Source organism: Clinocottus analis, unplaced genomic scaffold (assembly GCF_023055335.1).
Source record: "Clinocottus analis isolate CAN_PGR_092001 unplaced genomic scaffold, fCliAna1.0.p SCAF_9, whole genome shotgun sequence".
NCBI classification, from domain to species: Eukaryota; Metazoa; Chordata; class Actinopteri; order Perciformes; family Cottidae; genus Clinocottus; species Clinocottus analis.
Genome location: NW_027176251.1, coordinates 2,205,001 through 2,221,765, shown reverse-complemented (window position 1 = coordinate 2,221,765; position 16,765 = coordinate 2,205,001). Strand labels below are relative to the sequence as shown.

Sequence of the window (16,765 nt, the reverse complement as noted above, 5' to 3'; positions counted from 1 at the left end):
TATGAATACTACTACTGCAGTATGGATACTACTACTGCAGTATGGATACTACTACTAAAGTATGAGTACTACTGCTGCAGTATGAGTACTACTACTGCAGTATGAGTACTACTACTGCAGTATGAGGAGTACTACTACAGTATGTGTACTACTGCAGTATGAGTACTACTACTACCATATGAGTACTACTACTGCAGTAGTAATACTCATATAGTAGTAGTAGTAGTACAGCAGTAGTAGTAATCATATGGTAGTAGTAGTAGTACTCATACTGCATCAGTAGTACTCATACTGTAGCAGTACTCGTACTGCAATAGTAGTACTCATACTGCAGTAGTAGTACTCGTACTGTAACAGTACTCGTAGTAGTAGTATACTCGTACTGTAGCAAGAGTAGTACTCATCGTTCAGCACCTCCTTTCTTAGGTGTACATTAGCTGATACTACTTCAGTGTCATTTAGTTCAAAATAATCAATGCAGTATTTGTACTTCAAACTGTGTATTAGTATTTGTGACCGGTTTCTTTTCCTTTAAGGGAACTTCCCCTTTAACTCACCTGGTCACACCTGAGATCCACTTCCGTTATGTGCCACAACAAAAAGAACGAAAACAACAGAAGAAGCAGAAGAAGAAAATAATGAACAACCAGTAAAAGAAGGACAAGAAGAAGAAGAACGACAACTACAAAAAGAAGAAGAAGAAGAAGGAGAAGGAGACACGGTGAGTTTTCTTCTCTCGTTTCGTTCTCACTTTATTTTCTTTAGCTAGTTAGCTTGTTAGCTAGATAGCTTTTGACGCTAAACTGATTCCCGGTGCGTCACGGTCGCCATGTTGGAGTCAGACCGACTTGGCTCTGGGCGTGGCTTGCCTCACCTGCAGCAGCGGATCTGTGCTTATTTAGTCAATGAATGTGAGTCATGTGATCAAAGCTAGCCCGAGAAATATAGTCTAATCAGCAGGCAGTCAATAAAGAGTCCTCTGTTGCCTCTGACAGGCTGGCAGACAGACTGACAGACAGATGGACGTGTCTCTGCTGACTGAAGACGCCCAGTGCCCAACAGGAAGTGGTAAGATGGAGGACGAGGTGGTGAAGTCGGCCCTGATGGAGCCCAGCACCCTCCTGTGGCCCGGAGACAGACAGACTGAAGGACATAAAGGAGGACAAACGGGCAGGCAGACAGGTAGAGGGGACAGGATGAGCATGAGGTCAGACGTGTCCCTCCGAGAGGCTGCGAGTTGGACAGAGAGTGAGAGAGGGCTGAAGGAGGGGGCGGGGCTGAAGGAGGGGACGGGCCTGGAGGCAGAGCCTGCAGAGAATTACCTGCCAGAGAAAGCGGCCCAGGTGTTCAGTCCAACGGTCACAGTCCTCCACTCGGCGTCCTCACCCAGAGGCAGTGAAGCATTCTGGGAAATGGAGTCTGAGAAGAGCCCCTTCCTGGCCTCCCGAGGAATCCCGCAGGACTACAACCAACATGGCTACCAGTACGAGTGGGCTGAGGACACGCCCCCTAATGCATGTGAGTCTGTCTGTCTGTCTGTCTCTCTGTGTGTCTGTCTGTCTGTCTGTCTCCCTCCAAAGTCTTTCAGGCGTTGACCGGTCTGTCTTTCAGGTGGGCGTGGCTGTCCCAGTAGGGACGCCCTGAAGGTGGGCGTGTCCGTGATGACCTCACTGCTGCTGTTCCCTTTCCTGGTGTGGGGCGGGTTCGTGTTCCTCCCGTTCGATGCTCCGCTGCTGTCAGGTGCCCCCATGAGACTGGTGTACGCGCTGCGCTGCTCCGTGTTTGCGGCGACGCCGCTGGTCCTGGGCTGGCTGGTGCTGGGCGTGGGCCGGCTCCGGTCCGGCGCGATCCGCCCGCTGTTCGACCACGGCGAGGAGGAGGAGGAGAAGGTGGCGGAGCCTCACGAGGTTGCCGTCCACCGCCGCTTCGTCTCTGACTCCGCCTCCTTGTTCTTGATCTACTTCCTGCAGCTGGCCGTCATGGCGATGTACCTCAGCCAGGAGCAGCTGAAGCTCGTCCCGCTGCTGAGCGTCGTGTTCGCCCTGGGGCGGTGAGATTAAGCACACCTTCACCTTGCTTTGTTCCAGGGGCGCTTGTTTTCTGTCTCCTGACTCTATCTTAAAGAGGCACTTGTTTTCGGTCTCCTGACTCTGTTAAGGGGCGCTTGTTTTCTGTCTCCTGACTCTGTTAAAGGAGCGCTTGTTTTCTGTCGCCAGGCTGCTTTCTTTTTTATATCAAAAGGGCGCTTGTTTTGTGTCTCCAGACTCTTTATATGAAGGGTGCGCTTGTTTCTGTTCCCAGGCTGGTGTACTGGGTGGCCGCGGCATTCGGCAGCAGCATCCGGGGCTTCGGCTTCGGCCTCTCCTTCCTGCCGAGCGTGGCCATGATGGTGGCTAACTTCTACTTCATCTTCACGGTAGAGGCGGCAGGCTCCGTGTTCAGCCTGCCAGCCGCCCCACAGGAGGCACTGACTCCACCCGGGGGCAAGCAGAGGTTCTACGGATAAGTGGATCAGAAATGTATAACTTTGATTTTTTTTTTAAGGAACTGAAACTGAAAAAAAGAACAAAATAAAAAAGTTTCTGTGTTAAAGTTTTATTCTTATGAAATGATTGGAGACATAACCCCACCCACTCATTTCCGTCTTCCTGAAGCAGTTTGAGTTATTGAGCTACTTTGTGTTGACTTCTGGCTCTGTTTCTTTTTTCAACATTATTTTGTAAAAATCTGTTTGTTGATCATTAAACATTTTAATGTTCAGTATAAAATGTGCTTGTCTTTTTAATAAAAAAATAATTTAGTCATCAAATTAAATAAACGCAGGTTCATTTATTGCCTCATTTCCTGTGTTATTACTGTTCTGTTAGATCTTTATAATATTACTTTTCTATGAAGTATTAATTATTGGTGCTCTTCGGTCACATGATCTGTCGGACCCCAAACAAAGTGAAGTCGTGACAATCTGACTCCAAAATAAAAGCACCGAAACAAGTGCGTTAGAGTTTGAACGAGACGTTACTTCCTGTCTGAGATCTTAAACTCCTACCGATATGTTGAACAACAGTTTGCAGGTGAAGTTATGGCTTTTAAATAAACCCGCGGGGATTCTTCAGGAAAGAGGAACTTCAGACCGGAATTTTGAGGAAATCTAAGTTCCGGGTCTTTTATTGTGAAGGCGCAGGTGTGCGGAGGTGTTTCCTGAAGGTTGGCGGACTTTCGGAGCTTCTGGACACAGGAAGCTCTTCGGCTGCAGCTCGGCTCCTTCATGGACTCGTTTCCGGTCAGGAGGAGGTCTTGTCTGCTGCGGCTGAGAGAGAACTGTCCTTTCCGGAAGCTGTGCAGACACACAAACGGTCAGTTTCTGCTTATTAATGTTTCCACTCGGGACTCTTTATGAACCGCGATGTTCGGTGCCAACCGACGACCTAGGGCTTAATGTGGTTCATTTAAGTGGAATAACTTAATATTATAAAACAAAATAAGTTACTTTGAGGTTACACTGCTACAAAGTGAGTTGTGGCTCGGCATCGAGAGTACCTCAATCCATACGACGAGTACATCGATGTATACACCGAGTACCTTGATCTACACGACGAGTATCTTGATCTACACGTCGAGCACATCGATCTATACAACTATACATCGATCTATACAACTAGTACCTTGATCTACACGACGAGTATCTTGATCTACACGTCGAGCACATCAATCTATACAACTATACATCGATCAATATAAGTATGTGCAGTGAGCTCACGTCTTAAACTATCTAATATAGTACATGCAGGTATTTACCTCATTATTTTTGTGTACTTCGTGTTAGCGTAGAACCTCAGACTGACCTCTGACCTTTCATCACTTTATTTCTTCTGGAACAGATGTGTCTGCAGCAAAGTCCTCTCCCATTGGTTCATACTGGAACAGCAAAGGCCCGCCTACCAGCAACCAACCAATCAGCACAGTCTACGAAGAGGCCCTCTCATCTCCCTCCAGATGCCAAAGTGTCTGTTCTCACGACCAATCACAGGCTGCGGGTGAGTCTTCAGTACAACCAGTACAACCAGTACACTTTACAGTTTGTAATGATTCTATTGTTTGACCTGCAGGTGTTTTCATGGAGGAAGAAATCCAGCAGGACAGAGCTGAGGATTTAATGGGTGAGACAGATCGTTGGCTTCATTCATTTCATCATTTAGGTCTACGTACTGACCAGCAGAAGCTACGTACTGACCAGCAGCAGCTAGTACTGACCAACATAAGCTGGGCACTAACCAACGGAAGCTAGGCCCTGACCAACAGAAGCTAAGTACTGACCAACAGAGGCTACATATTGACCAACAGAAGCTAGTACTGACCAGCAGAAGCTACGTACTGACCAGCAGAAGCTACGTACTGACCAACAGAAGCTATGTATTGACCAGCAGAAGCTACGTACTGACCAACAGAAGCTATAGCTACTAACCCTTCAGTTGAACGGAGTGGTCCAGCTGATTTGTTTCTTTCCTGTTTCAGATGTGGACGACGACATCGATCCTGAAACTGGAGAGAGAGCGCAGCAATGACCCCGATAACGATGATCAGCCATCTTTATATTATTGATGACTATTGATGATCAGACTGTATACTGCAATTGTTTGTGTGATGTTTTATTATTTTTTTGTGCAAGTTTTATTAGGTTTTAGGTTTTGTGTTTTTCTTCTCTGGAATCATTAAGTTGAGGTAAAGTTAAGATTCCTCTGTTTCCTGATGTTTTTCTTGTCATTGTGTCATCAGACAAACAACAAACTGTGAAAATAACCACATTTTAGAGTTTTTCCTGTTAAACAGACCGACGTGAAAAAATAAACTTTTAATTGGAAAAGAACAATCACTCACCTTTATACAAAAACATTAAATGATGTAATATTTTCATATTTACAGTTTCTTATGTACATTAAAAATATCTGAGTCCTTTCACAATAAAAGTTCTGGGAATATGAATCTGCGGGTCTTCCGATTGGTAAATATCAGTTTTCTTCCTCATTGGCTGCTGCTGTCTGAGTAGGCGGAGCCTCATCTTCAGAGCTGGTCTGGCGAGCAGCCGTCCGGAACAAACGCATCAAATCCCGAAACCGGTGAGAGACCTGCAGAAACGAGGAAGAGTTACCGACACCGCTCAGACCAATCACAGCCCTGACAGACAACCGAGCAGCCAATCACCTCGCTCGGAGTCTTGTTGCCAAGCAGAGTAGAGACGGCCTGGAACGTGTTCTGATTGGCTCCTTCCTGCTGACACCTTGTCAAAATAACTCGATCTGCTTCTCTGTAAACAACATGGATAAACTCAGTCTATGTTCCTCCTGCTCCTCCCACAGGAGGAGGAGAAGAAGGAGGAGCAGCAGGAGGTGTACCTGGTCCACAGGATCACCTTCTCCCCGCTCGCCGAGAGTGAGATGTTCTTGGCACAGACCGGGAGGTCAGGGGGAGGACTTGGCCGAGGAGGAGCAGAGGAGGAGCAGCCAGGGGAAGAGGTGGAGTTAATGGTGATGGAGGGAACTGAAGTTAGGATCATAGAAGAGGTTGAGGAGGTCAAAGAGGAGGTGGAGGACAGAGGAGGATTACAGAGGATGGAGGAGGCACTGCACTCCTCTCTCCTGCTCCTCTTCACCGTCGGACTCTGCTTCTTCTCAATGGTCTTCCTCTCCTCTTGATCTTCATCATCCTCCTCCTCCTCTTCCTCCTCGTCCAGCTCCTCCTCGTCCAGCTCCTCCTCCTCCTTGTCGTCGATGAGAGGGAAGGAGCCTTCCCATAATGCACCACTTTGTTCTGTCAAAAGAATCAATGCACCTGTCTGGTTAATTATTACACGCACACACACACACACACACACAGACAGACAGACAGACAGACAGACACACACACACACCTGGCTTCAGATCCAGGTCTTTGTCACCTGGTTCGTCGTGGGCGGAGCTTATCTGAGAGTACAGCAGGTCCAGACTCTTCATGGCTCTGGACACGCCCCCTGCGGCCTGAATGGGATGTGGACAGATGAGTCAGGGCAGGTGGAGCTCTGTACCTGTCTCTGTACTTGTCTCTCTACCGGTCTCTCATTCACACCATGATGACAGACCTTGTTGCCGTGGCAGCAAGGGCATCCTTTCCTCCTGTGCCTGCGGATCTTTGCGTCACGGCAGAGGCAGGGCCAGTCTTTATCCGACCAATCACAATCCTGGAACACACCACACTGCGTCAGAGCAAGTGTAGAAGAAGTCTATGAGTGAAAGCCCACAGAAAGTGCTCCTGCATGTGATACCTTGTAGTTTCTGTGAGGGGCCATCTTCATCCTCTGGCGCCGACCTGTCATTGGCTGGATTTCCTCCTCTTCCAGCTCTGGGAGCGTCACTTCCTCAAACCCACTGCTGGCCAGCCCACCTGGCACGTGGCCGACGCCCTCTCCGCCGTCTGACCCGCCCCCTCCATCATCCGGCCAATAGGCTTCTTCGAACTGTCCCGGGCGAGCAGGAGGTGGGCGGAGCTCGTCAAAAAATACCCAGAATTCAGTTTGCAGATGGGTGTGGCCTTTTAGCAGCGTGGCCATCTGAGCCTTTAGCTGCAACACAGTTATCGATACCACCAATAATCACTCTTTGATCTTGTTTACACTGGTGTCTGAATTTATTGATCATGTCTACACTGATGTCTGAGAAGTTATTAATCGTGTCTGATGGAGACGTACCTCTTCGATGCTGGTGGGACTCAGGTCTGGGCCGGTCTGCAGAGCTTTGATGATCTTCTGATAATGTGACGGATTATCTCCAAAGCTGATCTCTAACTGTCGCAGGAAGCGACGGCTGCGTTCAAACGCCTGCTGCTCTTCAAACTACCGTTGGGACAAAGTTCCATCAGTTACAGGTAATCAATAATATTTGTATTATACACCTGAGATACACCTGAAATACACCTGTCCTGCTCACCAGTCCACACTGCAGTGCCTGCTCAGGATGTAGGAATGCAGCAAAGTCTCGGAGGAGGTCCGTCCGGTCGCCCAGGATGCAGCAAAGCTTTCTGAACAACGACATCACCTCCTGTCCGTCTCCCACCTGCTCGAAATCGTTCAGCAGAGACACAAACTCATCCACCTGTCCAGGTACGTCCTGCAGCGCCTCACGAACCTGAAGACACAGCAACAAGTCAGCGGGTTATTTTTGCTACTGCACACCTGTCCTCTGAGAGGACAACACAGGTGAGACGCAATTCAATACACGAGAAACACGAACGCTCGGCTGATTAGACCAAGTGTCTCACCCGGGTCAGGTAGCTTTGGGCGAAGGCCAGGTCTTTGCTCTCGCGGTGTGGGTCGTTGTTGAGGATGTTGTCGTCGTACAGCAGCAGGAGCTTGGCGGCGTCTTTGCTGTGGCGCTCCCGGCGACTCCTCCTCAGAGGTCGCAGAGGTCGGCTTCGCCCTGCGGAGAGAAAAGACCGGCGGTGAGAACCTCAGTGAGGAGCATTCAGTGCAGCGGAGGCGGTCGGAGACGGCTCGCACCTCGGCCCCGTCCGGGACACCGGCCTGCTCCTCCTCGGGGCGTCCCTTCTCCCGACGGCGCCTCCTCGTCTCTTCCCGCTTTGTGGCCCCGCCCCTCTCCAGACAGCTCTCCTTTAGGTCCCTCCTCTTCCTCCTCTTCCTCCTCCTCCTCCTCCTGAGAGCCGGGCGATGTTGGGGAGTGGTCCTCCTCCGAGTCGCCGTCTCCACAGAGCCGCCGTTCCGCTGCCAGCCAGGTCAGCTGCTTCATGGTCTCCTGCAGAGGTCAAAGGTTAAAGGTCAGCTGCTTCATGGTCTCCTGCAGAGGTCAAAGGTCAGATGCTGCAGTCTACTGCAGAGGTCAAACGAGTACATTTATTTCCCAAGACATTGCTGAACAATGCCTTTAAATATACTCGGACGACTCAACAGGGGAAGAGGTCTGGAGCCCTGAGGGTCAAAGGTCACCATTACCTGTAACTCTGGAACCGACAGCACTGACTCCTCTGAAGCTGATGACATCACTTCCTCCTCATCTTCATCCTGTGTGAGGTCATCAAAATCCTCCTCCTCCTCATCCTCGCCCTGTCGGTCCTGATCTTCATCCTTGTCCTTGTCTCCTCCTTCGTCCTTCTCTCCTCCCGCGCCGTCCTCCATCTGCTCCTCCTCTTCTTCCTCCTCCTCCTCTCTACCTCCTCCTTCACCTCCTTCTGTCCCCTCTTCCTCCTCTCCACCTCCACCTCCTCCTCCACTTCCTCCTTCCTCTGTCCCTTCTTCCTCCTCTCCTCCGTTCAAACGAGCTACACCAAGAGCAGTCCAGTCCTCGTCCTCCTCCTCATTCTCACAGGACGACTCAGGACTCAGTGTTGATGGTGAAGCTGAACTCTCCTCCTGTCTCTCCTCCTGTCCCTCCTCCTCCAGTGGGAGGTGTGGCTTTGTGGAGGAATGCTCAGTTTCCTGTTGCTCTTCTTCAATTGGTCTATGGATTCTTTGCCCTAGAGCATGCTGGCAGTGGACAGTGGGCGGAGCCTGTGGCGTGCGCACCATTTGGAGGAGGAAGTAGCCCGGCTTCACAGTGTTGGTTGAGCAAGGCATTATGGGATTTGTGGTGGAGGGGAGGAGGAGGTTCTGCTGCATCTTCTGACCAATTGGAAGGCAGGACTGGATGACGTCAGTAGACACTGGGTGGGCGGGGACTGTACAAACAGCAGCCAATGGGACAGTCCCAGAGGTAGGAGGTGGAGCCACGGCTTCGGAAACAGAGGCGGAGTTAGAGAGTACCGTAACACCTGAAGGAGGCGGGGCCAGGAAGCGGATTGGCTGCATGTCCACCTGTCTGTCTGCGGGGGCTTTGGCAAGTGGCAGCAGAGATGCATTGTGGGCCAAGTTGAAGAGCCGTCTGTGTGGGGGGGCCGGTGGGTGAACCTTCTTGAGCCAGAGGGGGTGGAGCCTCAAGGTGCAGCCCGGGGGCAGTGAGCGGGGGTATCCGGACTGTCGGGTCTTCTGGATGATCAGCTGACTGTTCTGCAGTGAGAACCACCAAAGAACCGTTAGTGGACTTCTATACAACCAGTGCAGTCGCCCTCTGGTGGTTAGGCGAGAGAATACAGCTTTAACACATAAAGCCTAGACTTCTATACAACCGGAGGAGTCGCCCCTTTGTGGTCAGGAGAGAGAATGCAGTGTTAACACATGAAGCATGGACTTCTGTCTGTACGACCTTGAGCCAGTTGGGCATGTTGGCGCTGCTTCTGTCCACCGGGGGGCGCTGGTCTGCCGGCTGAACTCTGATGCAAGCGAGCGGCAGCGGAGGGACGACTCTCTGCGTCAGGAACGTCTGAAAGACACAAAGACAGACTTTAGCTTCAACTGTCCGACTACAGAGTGTGTGTGATGACACAGTGACGTCACAGTGATGTCACCTTGATGACGTTGCTAGGCGGCGCTCTTGGCCCGCTCATCTCTCTGATGTGTTTCCTGAAGTTCCATCGAGTCTTGCGGATCAGGTAGCAGCTGATCAGCTGGTCCGACTGGACCGTCCCCTCGAAGTGCTTCAGACCTAGAATGATCAGACTGCCCAGGGGCATTGTGGGAAATGTTATTGTTGCGTGTGTGTGTGTGTGTGTGTGGTTTGTGTTTTGGTGTACATGTACCCGTCCTCTCCTGCAGTGTAAATGCTGCGCTGAAGCCGGGGGTGGGCGGCGGGGTCCAGGCTGCAGACAGGAAGTAGTTCTGGGTACAGGAAGACGGGACGTGTGGCGAACAGCCAGGCGGCGTCGGCGGGCAAAAGAGGAAAGGCGAGGCCTAAACAAAACCAGAACCAGAACTAGAACCAGAACCAGGACAGGAACCAGAACCATAACAAGCTGTTGTAACCACCAAACATGATCAGAAACAGAAAAGAGTCCACAGAGTTGATTTCCCGTCTTACTGTTGGTAGCCGGACTCATCCTAGGGAGCCAGCGTCCTGAGGCAGCAGGAGGAGCAGCAGGAGCAGGAGCCGCAGCAGGAGGAGTTCTCTGCTGCTCCTCCTGCAGGAGGTCCAGTGCGCCCTGCAGGTTACCCACTCTGAAGCTGCTCGGGAGGAAAACCTCCTCACGACGACGAGCAAACTGCTGCAGCTCCTCCTGGAGCGACGAGAGGGTTTAGAGTTTACTAAGCAGGTAATGTTTACTAAGCAAGTAATGTTTACTAAGCAAGTAATGTTTACTAAGCAAGTAATGTTTACTAACCAGGTAGTGTTTGGTGAGACAGGTTTCGTGGTTCAGGGCATCAACATGGCGACACAGCAGGTGAACCTGAGTCAGCAGCTGCACATGCTGAGAGACAGAAGAAGAGGACAATATAGGGGACACCAGAGGACTCTGTAGGAGACACCAGAGGACTCTATAGGGAACTCCTACCTGCTGGATCTGCTGCTGCAGCTGGAGTGTCTGGGTGTGGTCCAGGTGGAGGACGGGGTGGACTCGGCTCTGCAGGACTAAGACGGGACCGGCATTGTCCGGTTGCGGGCTAGGCGTGTCCTTGGGGCTCTGGTCCATGGGGCCATGGATTTTGAGGACTTGGTCCTTCGGGACTTGGTCCTTGGGGACCTGGTCCCGGTGGTGGTTGGTGGTGTCCTGCAGGGCTCTCTTCTGCTGCAGAGCTTCGTACTGTTTCCTGACCGCTCGCCGCCGCTCCGTCAACATGACGGCTAACGGAGCCTCAAAACTACAGACGGCAGAAAGGGACAAAACTGTCGCACAGAAAGCCTCGGTAACGAGCGGAGGACAAACAAAGATGGACACGGGATGTCGCCGCTCGGCTGGATTCTTCTTCACGGGTTCTGTGTGAAGAAGCAGCAGCAGAGGCCATTTCTCTCCCTCCTTACCCAAGCAGTCACAGCACTTCTCTGCTGCACCGTCCCAAAAGGAGGATTCACTGTGTTTGTGTTTGTGAGGTCGGGCAGGTGTCAAGCCTTTGAAACCGGTTCATATGAATGAGTTTGAATACATTTTAACAGCGCTTCTATTTGAACCGGCACAGCTTTTCCAGTCAAGAAACCGGCCAATTACATGCTTTCATCACATCCCATTATGCTGCTCAGCCAATCGCACGTGTATTCTGGTTAGCGTCTCAACTCCAGTAGATTTACTCTCAGGAGAGACCCAACTGGAGAAAATTGTGAGTCAGAGAAGTTATTTCACATGTCTTGTGGAAACAACAGTTCCTTCTTCATATAAACCGGATCAGCAAAAGAGGACATCAACCCATCTGTGTGTGTGTGTGTGTGTATGTATCGATGTGTGACCTCCCATCATGCATCAGGGCTCTGTGCAGGACTGTTACCGTAAAGCCTGGGGGATGTTGAATTTGGGTCCAGTCTGTGACGGCTCCTCCTCCTCAGCTGCCATCTCCTCCTGCTCCTCTTCCAGCTCCTCCTCCTCCTCAACTGCCACCTCCTCCTCCTCCTGGAGCTGTACATTTACCTGACGTCAGCGTCACACTAAAACACACTGTTGATGAAATATTTACTGAACTAAGCTAAAACATAACTCTTGGTTTGAGTCAGATTCTCTTTAATCCCTACTCGCCCTGGCAAGGTCCCTACTCGTCATCACAGTCCCAACAGCGAGGTAAACCGTTGGTAAACAACATAAACTGTTCATTAGAAACACAAGCTGGTTAAGAGCCACTCAACTCACTGTATCAAAGAGCTCCTCCAGCAGCTCATTCACTTCCTTCTCTGAAAAAGAAGAAGCATTAACACAAAGGGGAGGGACAAGATGATAAACACAGGGTCTGAGAGCCTTGACGTAGACCCAGTCAACAATACATACTGGTGATCTGGACAGCACGGTCCGTCCTGTAGTCCTCCAAATCAGGTTCATCTTGGTCATCCAGGAAGTTGTACTCTGGGTCATCATCATCATCAGCCTCCTCTGAGAAAACAAGAAAATTTAGTCAGCTGTCTGCGAAATAAACAACAAAAACAAACACAAACTGTCTTGGTGTCTTGTTGTCAAAGTTGAAACTGGGAACTTATTTTAGTTACAATACAGAAGCTGTTGTTTAGTCTGAGTGCTCTAGTTGAGCGGGGAACAACTGGCCCACTATGGCCAGCACCAGAGCTGGAAGGTCTGATCCAACATAAGAGTGTACTGAAGCCTCTGTGCAGTACTGTGAATCAAACTCAATGGTTACACTATTTACACTTGGACTGGAATGTAGATCTGACCTTCACTCTCGTGAACCATGAGACCCTGAAGCCACTTCGTCCAATGTCTGTCCTCCGCCCGCTGGGCGGCACCGTGCCCATACATGTCAGCAGTGATGTCTGGGGCCAGAAGCGCCGCCTCCAGCTGACCCAGAGGAACGTTAACCAGGCGGAGTTTGGAGCGTGTGCGGTACGCCAAACAGCTCGAGCCTTCATGACTCCCCTCATCATCAGCTTTTCTGTCCAGAGACTGAGAGGCAGACAGTAGAGAGAGACGGGTAGTCAATCAGACAGATGCATAGGAGGTGAGAGAATGCCAGAGGGTGGCTTACCTGGTTATAGGTGTAGGCAGGGCTGCAGTCCAGCTCCTCCTCCACAGCATTTAGTCTCTCCAGGAAGGAAGACTCAGGTGCAGTGAGGAAGTTATTAGTTGCGCAGGCAGAGGTCATCAACCGTTCCCCCAAGCGTTCTGGAGATGTCTAAAAGGGTATATATAGGATATCGGGGTCAGGGTGCCTGTATTAGGTCAGTGGTTAGGATAACTCTAGGTCAAGGGTCAGGGGACCAGTGGGAGGCCGGGGTAGCTGTAGGTCAGGGTTCAGGGTGGTTGTAAAAGGTTCAGGGGTCTGGGATACCTGTGGGAGTTTAGGGATCCATTAGGAGTCGGGGTACCTGTAGAGGTTCATCAGTCCTTTGATCTGCCTGAAGTTTGGGTTGTGAACCTTGAGGTTTTTTGAGAGGTGAAGCCAAGCTGTCTGCATCACTGAGGAAGGTCTACACACACACACACACACACACACACACACACGATGATGACAGTGTCTCTCCTCTGCTAACATAAAACAGACACGAGAGGTCAAAGGACCACCCACCTCTTCTGCTGTGTCTTCCTCCTCCTCCTCTTCCTCATCAGGACAATACTCTTCATCTGACGAGTCTTCATCCTCCTCAAGCTCAATGTCAACAAACTGAGGCGGCTGCAGGAGACAATATGAATGTGTTGTTCATCTTATTATCACGTGACATGAACATTCATACTGAATAGACTCGTTTACCTTAACCAGGGCTGCGTTCAATGCTGACAGACTCCAGTTTAGAGGCTGTGGACACACAGGTAGACAGACAGGTAGGCAGACAGACAGACAGGTAAAGGATAATCAGATTAAAACAGACTTGTTTTGAAAGTATCAGAGAGGCTTGTGGAAGGTGAGCTCACCTGTCCCTGCTGAACGGCCTGTTTCAGTCTGGATCGAGTCATGTTGGGCTCCTGATGGAATACGGAAAGGTTTAAACAGATTATGAAGAACAGAACTACCTGAGCAGGTAGAGAACAGAGAACCTGAACAGGTAGAGATGAAAGTACATGAGCAGGTAGAGAACAGATCCACTCACAAACATGGGCAGGTCCTGAGTGTCTCTAATGGCAGCTTTCATCATGGCCACCACATGCTCATGAGTTATCACCTCCTAAGAGACACACACACACACACACACACACACACACACACACACACACACACACACACACACACACACACACAAACAGTTCACTCTCTTTTTAAAACATATGTTGAACATATTATTGTTGTATTATTTTTCTTGAACTATGTTTTCATATCAACTTGCTTTTGTTTTCTCTTGTTCAAAGCAAATGGATATTATGTAATGTGTGTGTGTATGTATGTGACTCACGTGCAGGATGGCGCGCACATTGCTGGACGTCAGGTTGTGCGTTCTGGACTTCCTGTCCAGGTCCACGTCCAGTCGTCCCAGTTCGTCCTCAATGGCCTCGCTGGGTGAATTCAACCAAATTTTATTGACACAGGGCGTCATCGTGATGTCACAGCTCACTTCCGCCTCACCCGAGCCAGGTGTTCTCTCTTCTTCCTGTAGGCCAGCAGTGGAACTTCCTGTGCGAGACTTCCTCTCCAGTTTGATGAGCACGGCCTCTCCTTCCGGTCTCATGGATTTACACGGCAGAGGACAAACGTCCTCCTGGGCTGCACGCCGCCTCTCCATCTGCAGGACGCATCAGGGATCGATACATGATCAATATATTATGATCAATACCATAATCAATACCATAATCAATATATCATTAATACTGTGATCAATACATGATCAATACTGTGATCAATACATGATCAGATCTTCTTTAGTAAAGTTCTCATTTCTTCTTCGTGGTTTCTCTTCTTCGTGTGACACGTCTGGGACTTTGTTTACATAGTAAATACAGAGTGGAGGTGTTGTTGTGTAAATGTAAAAGCAAGTAAACAGACACTAACGTATGTTATGTATGTTGTATGTTGTGTTAGCAGCTAGCAGTAGCTAAGCTACATTGTGAGGCATGCGCAGCGGCTGTTTCGTGTCTTTCACGTTCGAGCTGTAAAATAAAGAACCGGAAGCACCGAACCACCGGACCCGCGGCTCTTCAGCCGAACAGAGAACGTTACCTGAGGCCTGCGCGAGGAGCCGAGCGTCCGAACAGCTCCTAGCTACGTTAGCGCCGTTAGCTCTGTTAGCCTTCCGCCAACAACAACAACACTTCCGGTCCGCGTCCTTCACAATAAAAGCGGGTCGTCACAGTGAAAGCTGCACTACGCCTCCCGCTGTCCCGGATGTTAAATTATGTTTCTATTATAATTGGTAATATTATTATTATCATCATCATTATTATTTTCTTTATAATTATTATTATTACTGTAATAATATATATATATATATATATATATATATATACATATATATATATATATGTATATATATATATTTTTATATATATAATATATATATATATATACATATATATATATATATATATATATATATATATATATATAATATTTTAAATATTACATATCATTTATTAACTTGTATAAATAACTTAAATTTTGCAACAGAAGGTTATGATACATCCTGTAGACAGGTGTTAGCTGTTACCCTTACAAGCACAGTTGGGTGAAAGCAGAACATTAGCATCTGTAGCTTTTTTTTAGCACCTGTAAATGACGTGTATCACTTTCATTACACATGATAACTACAGCTTCACTAAAGTGGTTTAAAGACTATCAACAACAATAAGGAGGGAAGTGAAAAAAAAAATTCAATCTCTCAGTTTTAGTTCAATCCGTTTTTAAAAATACATTTTTAATCTCAGGTTGTAAGTTACAGCACAGAGGTAAACATCAGACGGATAAACAGAGTAGAGGTGTTGTGTTTTTTTCTGTTGTTGTTGACGTGTTGGTGTTGTTGTGTTGTTGTTGACGGGTCAGTGGGTGTTGATGCTCTGCCGCTGGCAGCGGTAGATCAACATGGTGACCATTTTCTGCAGAACCTCGGCCCTCATCTTACTGATCTGAAGAACCTCCTCGTAGTTCACCTTCTCCTCCCGGCTGTAGTCCAGAGACACCTGCAGCACGACAAAGGTCAGCGGGTTAGGGTCCGTGGCTAGGGAGTAATGGTTAGGGGCTAGGGTCCAGAGGTTAGGGGGTATGGGCGAGGGGTTAGGTCTATGGACCAAGGGTTAGTGTCTAGGGGGTAGGGGCCAACGGTTAGGTCTAGGGGCCAGGGGTTAGCGGCTAGGGCTTAGGGCCACAAATCAGACATCAGCTAGTTTACAGACCATCATTTCTATTACTGACCATGTTAGTGATGAGGGACAAACCAAGAACTCTGAGTCCACAGTGCTTGGCCACTGTCACTTCAGGAACTGTACTCATACCTGAGGAGCAGAGGGAAAGCAGCATGTGAATTGGTTCCAGTGTCGGCAGCCGGTAGGACCAGAGTCAGTGCAAACACATCAGGAGACGTGTGTCATGTGACTTCATCAACCATCCGGACTGAACCTTCAGAACTATTTCCAGAGCCCTGAGGAAGTGTCCACAGACCCATGATCCTAGACATTAGACCACCTCTCTTGCTGTCTTACCCACAGAGTCGCAGCCCAGGATCTGTAGCATTCTGGCTTCAGCGATGGTTTCGAAATTCGGTCCGCTCACCATGCAGTAAACTCCCTCTCGGATGAAGTCACTGCAGCCGAGCTCGTTGCTCACATCCAAAGTCAGCCGCCTCAGATCCTTACTGTACGCATCGGACATGCAGGGGAACCGGATCCCAAAACTACCCACGGACAGGAAGTCAGAACAGAGATTAACCATTCATAGCTAAAACCACGAAAAGCAATGTTCTCTAATAAGTATCTGATGAATAAAGTTAATATTCAGTCAATGTAACCGGTAACAGAGTTTGAGAGGGACCGCCGGTCTTCCGGGTCTCACCGCTCATCGTTGGGCCCACACAGCGGGTGTTGTCCAGCAAATCCCGGCAGGTTGATGTGGTCTTTGATGATCATGATGTCGCCGACTTTGAAGTCCGGACAGATTCCTCCGGAGGCGTTGGTCACCAACACGGTCTCCACCCCCATCAGCTTAAAGATCCTCACGGGGAAAGTCACCTAAGACGGGCAAAGAGACAAACAGGTGGACAGTCAGAGGACCGTGAAGGCGCCGACTCCCCATCCTGCTGCATCATGACCAAAGTTTTTATGGTCTATTTCAAACCCTTGCAGC

General features: G+C 49.3%; 3 protein-coding genes across 5 annotated transcripts in view; 1 reads left to right on the top strand and 2 right to left on the bottom strand.

Annotated features, from left to right (window-relative positions):
* The first annotated feature begins 270 nt into the window (after positions 1-270).
* Positions 271-2,772, top strand: LOC137781339 (transmembrane protein 79-like). Its single transcript, XM_068570046.1, has 4 exons — positions 271-721; positions 996-1,518; positions 1,612-2,050; positions 2,302-2,772. The coding sequence occupies exons 2-4, from the start codon at positions 1,020-1,022 to the stop codon at positions 2,504-2,506; spliced, it is 1,143 nt and encodes a 380-aa protein (XP_068426147.1). The 5' UTR covers positions 271-721; positions 996-1,019; the 3' UTR covers positions 2,507-2,772.
* A 1,990-nt stretch (positions 2,773-4,762) lies between these two features.
* Positions 4,763-14,738, bottom strand: gon4lb (gon-4 like b). 3 transcript variants are annotated; one of them, XM_068570076.1, is made up of 29 exons: positions 14,651-14,738; positions 13,890-14,216; positions 13,590-13,664; positions 13,414-13,464; positions 13,253-13,297; positions 13,070-13,174; positions 12,870-12,971; positions 12,530-12,676; positions 12,219-12,447; positions 11,821-11,922; positions 11,686-11,726; positions 11,330-11,457; positions 10,405-10,711; positions 10,234-10,320; positions 9,933-10,128; positions 9,655-9,805; positions 9,424-9,574; positions 9,222-9,338; positions 7,976-9,025; positions 7,526-7,778; positions 7,288-7,445; positions 6,957-7,154; positions 6,719-6,862; positions 6,296-6,592; positions 6,113-6,211; positions 5,906-6,011; positions 5,391-5,805; positions 5,200-5,302; positions 4,763-5,123 (listed from the first exon to the last, which is right to left on the bottom strand). In XM_068570076.1, exons 2-29 carry the CDS (start codon positions 14,214-14,216, stop codon positions 5,007-5,009), a joined length of 5,301 nt encoding a protein of 1,766 aa, XP_068426177.1. In that variant the 5' UTR covers positions 14,651-14,738; the 3' UTR covers positions 4,763-5,006. The 3 variants fall into 3 exon arrangements, with proteins under 3 accessions (XP_068426177.1, XP_068426179.1, XP_068426178.1); XM_068570078.1 differs by having other exon boundaries at positions 5,933-6,011; XM_068570077.1 differs by lacking the exon at positions 14,651-14,738 and adding an exon at positions 14,338-14,459.
* A 655-nt stretch (positions 14,739-15,393) lies between these two features.
* pnp4b (purine nucleoside phosphorylase 4b) overlaps positions 15,394-16,765 on the bottom strand; it is a 2,470-nt gene continuing 1,098 nt past the window's right edge. Inside the window, exons 4-7 of the mRNA XM_068570213.1 lie at positions 16,475-16,650; positions 16,126-16,316; positions 15,839-15,918; positions 15,394-15,606 (exon numbers count right to left, since the gene is read on the bottom strand). Of these exons, the coding sequence (XP_068426314.1) occupies positions 15,466-15,606; positions 15,839-15,918; positions 16,126-16,316; positions 16,475-16,650 (588 nt within the window). The 3' untranslated portion in view covers positions 15,394-15,465. The remainder of the gene's footprint in view (positions 15,607-15,838; positions 15,919-16,125; positions 16,317-16,474; positions 16,651-16,765) is intronic.